The sequence below is a fragment of the Seriola dumerili genome, unplaced genomic scaffold (assembly GCF_002260705.1).
Source record: "Seriola dumerili isolate Sdu_G_001 unplaced genomic scaffold, Sdu_1.0 BDQW01000290.1, whole genome shotgun sequence".
In the NCBI taxonomy this organism is placed as follows: domain Eukaryota; kingdom Metazoa; phylum Chordata; class Actinopteri; order Carangiformes; family Carangidae; genus Seriola; species Seriola dumerili.
In genome coordinates, this window is record NW_019174545.1 from 3,266,582 (window position 1) to 3,272,581 (window position 6,000).

Genomic DNA, 6,000 nt, shown 5'->3' on the forward strand with positions numbered 1-6,000 from the left:
TTATTGGGCAAAGAAGATGATCGTGTTTATTGCCAGTGTGCACCATTTTGCAGGAGTTTACAAGGTGCTCAATGAGAATGCACCCGTGGCAGGAAATTCACTGTACTTTGTGGTTGGATTGAATGCCTCAGAGCAGTCCATGAGGATTTTTTTTTTTTTTTTTTTTTTATCATTTATGTTTTTTTGTTTCTCATGGAACAATAGCCCAGTATGGATTTTCCTCCCAACATTTTGAGGAGGTTATTTTTCAGCAGGCCAAGCCTCTCAAGCTCCCATCCAATGGAGGCCTCTGGCTCTCTGGTGAAAACCAAACAAAGACAGGAATGTTGATGAGGCCTCCATCTTTACCCAGGGCCCTTTTTTTTGCTTTTTTTTTTTTGCTTTGCTACACCCCAGGAATCTTCCAGAAGGCCCCAGTGTGGTGGAAGCTTTTAGCAGCTCTTTAGATGTGTGCGGAGTGAACCCGGCTGTTGCTAGGGCTTTCAAACATCTCCATTTTACACCAAGTGTGAGTGTTCACACTCGCACGCATCTCGACTGGGTTTTTTGTCACCTTCTCTCTCTCAGAGACGAGCGCCGACTGTGCCCTCATGGGCAAAACAGAGTATAGAAGGCTGTTTTTGTACATGCCTTCACTCAGGTGGCAACAGTATCACATGCACTCTGCTCTGAAATTGAAACTGGCATTTAGCATCGCATTGCTTTTACTGGGCTGCTTTGATGTGTTTTAAAAAGGGCAGGTGCATGTGTGTCTATCTGAGTGTGTGTGTGTGCATGCATGCATGCGTGTGTGTGTGTGTATGTGTGTACGCGTGCGTGCGCTGGCTCTCTTCATTCATGTGTGTCGGTATTTGTTTGATGTGTGTCCAGCCTTACGGGGCTGGAAGGTGAATTCCCTAATTTCCCTGTGGACTCAATTAGCTTTGTGATTGGCTGAGAGAAGGCCAGGTTGTCTTCTGAAGGAAAGAAGACCTTTGAAACTGAGGTGGTAGCGGAAGGGAGAGAAGTGAAGCAGAATAGGAGATGAGCTGGCCACAGTGGTAATGGTGGTAGTGCTCATGGTGCTGGTGAAGACTTGGCCCTGTCAGTATTATTATAATGAGAGAGAGAAACTAGTGAAGCTCCTTCATCCTCTAGCAGGTGTTGCACAGCTCTGAGTTCATTATGACCAATTAGAGTGAAGAAAATACTAATTATACCTCAGTTTCTGGGTGATTAAATACTAGGTTGCAAGTGAATTGCAGGGCTAGGGTAACTGTAATCCCCCTGTGATCACTGAAGTCATTTTCATTTTGAAGTCACTTTTAGACCATCATAATGAAGACTTCTTCTGTCTGTACAGTATTTCTTGTGACTGTCTGAAGAAAGAAATGATCTCACTGTGATGTTGACGATTCCTGGACCTTTGGTGTCCCTCCATTTCTCTGCCACTCTTTTTCATGCCAACATTATTTTTTTTCAGGCTCATTCAAAATAGATTATTATTTTTGGAAGTTTTCTAAAAACATGATCAGTTTTTATATTATTATATATTGAACTGAAGTCAGTTGTTTTGTGGGGAATAGCATTGCTTGGATCTCACCTTCTGTGTCTGTTTCTCCGCCAGGTTGCCGGTGTTGGAGTCAACGGCCTCGTCAGGTGACCTGTCGCGACCCCACCACATTGTATCCGTGGTGCCCAACCGCTACCCGCGCTGGTTCACCCTGAGCCACATAGAGTCTCAGCAGTGTGAGCTGGCCTCCACCATGCTCACTGCTGCCAAAGGTGCAGATGTACTCTCAGTGACTGATACAAACACATATTGTACACAGCAAAAGGTCTATGCTGCTAACTCTCAGATAGTATTAGCAACACACACACACACACACACACACAAACAAATAAATACAAGCGGTGATCTCCACGTTGTTCTAAAACATCCCTGCGTTTTTCATGTACGCCTTCTAGGTGACAGTCGGAGGCTGGAGACAGTCCTGGAGTCCATCCAGAAAAACATCCACTCTTCGTCTCACATCTTCAAACTGGCACAGGACGCGTTCAAGATCGCCACCTTGATGGACAGCCTACCTGACATCACACTTCTCAAAGTCTCTCTGGAGCTGGGACTACAGGTACACCAACACATGTTTGTCAATAATGGCTTCCACTGTGTATATGTGTGTTGTTAAAAAAAAAAAAATGTGTGGTATTAAATTCAGTTTGTGTGATATTCTACTCATAACAAGCCCTTATAAGTTTTAGAGTTTCTCCTTGAAACAACTGTAAGTCTCCTTTGAATTCTTGAAATTTATCCCACTAATTCTTGTCTTTCTGCAGTGAGATATTTGATCATTTTTCTGCAGGTAAAGCTCACAGCTCTTGAGGAGGAAATCTACTGTGTGTGCCATAATGGTCCAGTTCTGTAGAAATCTGTTGGGTCCATGGAAGTGCTTTCTTCTGGTGTTCATAACATCTAATTTAAAGTTGCGGTGGCACTATCATTGTGGAATATGGGAACATGTCGTGGGACTGTTATTTGCGCTATAAGGTTGCACTTCTTCCTGTAAAATGGCTCAATATTCCATGGCCATTACACAACCATGCAGAGCAATCACCAGACCTCATGACTCCCATGAGATGTCTACCGCACCGTTACAGATCGAAACTCTCTGTGTCCTTTAGATCTTTGAAAATCTAAACATGACATTTTTAGTTACAACTGTTGCAGATGTGTGCAGAGTTTTTGAGACTTTTGTTACCACGTTAACATTTTTTTTTTTTTTTTACTTAAGCCATTGCACAGGTTATTTATGTTCTTTTGAAACTAGATTATTTTCCATCAAAAACCCACAAACTGAAGTGATCATCAGACCTTGTTTTTTCTTTTAATGCACAATTTTCCTTGCACACATTCTATATTTTGATTTTTCACTTTGTAAAGTTTGATATTGTGCTTGGATTTTAAAATGAAAAAGGTGGTGAGAAGAATTGTTAAATTACTTTAGTCTTTCTTCCTTGACATTTGTCAAGCAGGCCCGTACTGCTGCAGTAGACCAAACTGATGTCTCCATCTCTCCATTTCTAGTAATGTCCCCATACCCTCCATTTACTTTAAATGGTTTGCTTGAGGATTGGTCATCCTCATAGCAGCTGTGTCCCTCAGCCAGTTTGAAAATACACATGTGAAGTGAAACAGAAAAGTTTGTGCATTTTTGATGACAAATCAATCATGGAAAAACTTATCTGCTTAATGATAGTTGAAAATGTAATACAATCTTTGGCCTTACACTGGTTCAACTATAGTGTCAGTTGAATTAGGTAACATAAATATTTGAATTGTCTCCAGTGGGAAAACTATCAATGTTGAAAGTATCTCACCTGTCTCACCCCCTGCTCCACCCCTTTCCGTCCTCCTCAGGTGATGAGAATAACTCTGTCCACATTAAACTGGAGAAGGAGAGAGATGGTGCGCTGGTTAGTCACATGTGCCACTGAAGTGGGTAAGTCACCCCGGCTAGTTAACCGGTTTTGTTTGGTTGTTTTAAGATTTACTAGATATACAGGTTTTTCCAATTTTCTGTTCATTTCCCTTCATTCTGTCCTCTTTGTGTCCTTCAGGTGTGTACGCGCTGGACAGCATCATGCAGAGCTGGTTCACCCTCTTCACCCCCACAGAAGCCACCAGTATCGTGGCCACCACTGTCATGTCCAACAGCACTATCGTCCGCCTCCACCTGGACTGCCACCAGCAGGAGAACCTGGCTTCATCCGCCCGCACCCTCGCCCTGCAGTGTGCCATGAAGGACCCCCAGAACTGCGCCCTCTCTGCTCTCACACTCTGTGAAAAGGACCACATTGCCTTCGAGACAGCCTACCAGATTGTACTGGACGCGGCGGCGACAGGGATGAGCTACACACAGCTGTTCACTATAGCTCGCTACATGGAACACCGCGGTTACCCGATGAGAGCCTATAAGCTGGCGACGTTAGCTATGGCTCATCTGAACCTCAGTTACAACCAGGACACACACCCGGCCATCAACGATGTGCTGTGGGCCTGCGCCCTCAGCCACTCGCTGGGGAAGAACGAGTTAGCTGCTGTTATCCCCCTGGTGGTCAAGAGCGTGAAGTGCGCCACCGTGCTCTCGGACATTTTGCGGCGGTGCACGCTCACCACGCCGGGCATGGTGTCGGCACTGCACAGCCGCAGGAACTCTGGGAAACTGATGTCCCTGGACAAGGCGCCACTCAGGCAGCTGCTGGACGCAACCATCGGGGCCTACATCAACACCACACACTCGCGGCTCACACACATCAGCCCGCGCCACTACAGCGAATTCATTGAATTCCTGGGGAAAGCCCGGGAGACTTTCATGATGGCTCACGACGGACACATCCAGTTCACCCAGTTCATAGACAACCTGAAACAGATCTACAAGGGCAAAAAGAAACTAATGATGCTGGTGAGGGAGAGGTTTGGCTGAGGGTAAAGCTGGGGGTCACCAAAAGCTCCCCTCCCCACTCTAGTACTTTTCTATTAACTTGAGTCTGCCTTTTGAACTTCTTTTGGACTTATAAGATAGACAAGTAAAAAAGAGGGATGTGACTTGTAGAATGAAGCAAAAAGAGAAAGGAAAAGATGACAAAAAAATCAACAGAGCCACACGCGGTATTATTGTTCTTGCTGTTGTTATTGTTATAAACATTATTACTATTATTATTATTAATAATATTATTACTACTATGTGTACAGAAGTGTTTTTATTTTTCAGAAGAGAGGAAATTTGTCACGTTGTGAATGTTGTGTGTATTTCTCTACATGTGTGCGAGAGGAAAATGAAAAGTGAAATGGCTTTTTTTTATTTTTGTTCCTTTTATTTTTATGATTTAAAACATCATTTTTCCCTTTTTCAGTGTATATTGAGTTATATGTTGTCAAGTGGCTGAAGCCCTTCTACAATAGCGCTCATGTAAAAACAAAAGGAAAAAAAAAAAAGAAGAAGAAGAAAAAAAATGTCTCGGCATCCTCAAAGAGAAACTAAGGCTTTAAACCACACAGAGCACCTCCCTCTGTCTAGGCCCTCACCGGGGGGCGCTGGGCAGCACTGCACAGCTCGGCTCGGCTCGGCTCGGCACGGCACGGCACAGCTTGGTTTAGCACTGACAGAAAGCCGCCATCAGCATTTCTACAGACACAGCAGTAGCAGCAGCAGCAGCACTTCAGCAGCCATTAGTTTTCTCTGGGTCCCAGGCATTAGCGTCATTACACACAACAATGCTCTTAGCTAACTCGTGTTGTTGTTATTGTTGAAATCTCACCCGCCTCCATAGTGAGTACCTGTTTTACCTGTTTTCCAGAGAGCAGTGTGCAGGCGCTACAGTGATGGCACATTAGACAAAGATAATGAGTATTATTGTTACATTATTGTAATGTACAGCTGTGATTTTTAACAGCTCAGATTTGGCTAAATAACTGATATATAGTTGAGTTTTCTAGGTAAAGCAGATACCCAGAGGGAGACGACTACCTCATGACATGGTATTGAACCTGCTCCCAGTTTTTTTTTTTTTTTTTCTTTTCTTTTCTTTTTTTGCTATCATGATATTTATCATCCAGGATAGCTGACAGTGTTAATTAAACAAGAGATTCACTAGTGAGACCAAGGTTATGAGGAGATCTAGAGTCAGATTCCTGCTGAGTGTTTCTGTGCTCGGCTCTGCTGTAACGTCACTGCCCTGGCATCGGTACTTACAACCCCCCTCCAAAAAAAAAAACAAAAAAAAAATTGGCTCTGACATGCTCAGAAGATGTGTCAGTATGTCAGTCCCCCTTTCATCTCTACAGCCACCATTGTACGGTATTTTCAGACTAGGCCAGTGTCATTTCCCTCTGTGCATGTGAATCATAGAAATTAGACTTTCTACTGTTATAGTTCATTGTGTGGAACCTTCAGTAATTGTCAACCAGAACGTTCTCAGGGATTTCTCTACACAGGAAAAAGGCGGAACAAATGAACGACT

General features: G+C 43.7%; 1 protein-coding gene across 2 annotated transcripts in view; it reads left to right on the top strand.

Annotated features, from left to right (window-relative positions):
- zswim6 (zinc finger SWIM-type containing 6) overlaps positions 1 to 4,659 on the top strand; it is a 43,088-nt gene extending 38,429 nt beyond the window's left edge. For both annotated transcript variants that reach the window (XM_022757699.1, XM_022757698.1), the window contains exons 11-14: positions 1,607 to 1,764; positions 1,948 to 2,111; positions 3,398 to 3,479; positions 3,598 to 4,659. In XM_022757699.1, coding sequence (XP_022613420.1) covers positions 1,607 to 1,764; positions 1,948 to 2,111; positions 3,398 to 3,479; positions 3,598 to 4,463 — 1,270 coding nt within the window. In that variant the 3' untranslated portion in view covers positions 4,464 to 4,659. The remainder of the gene's footprint in view (positions 1 to 1,606; positions 1,765 to 1,947; positions 2,112 to 3,397; positions 3,480 to 3,597) is intronic.
- The last annotated feature ends 1,341 nt before the right edge of the window (positions 4,660 to 6,000 follow it).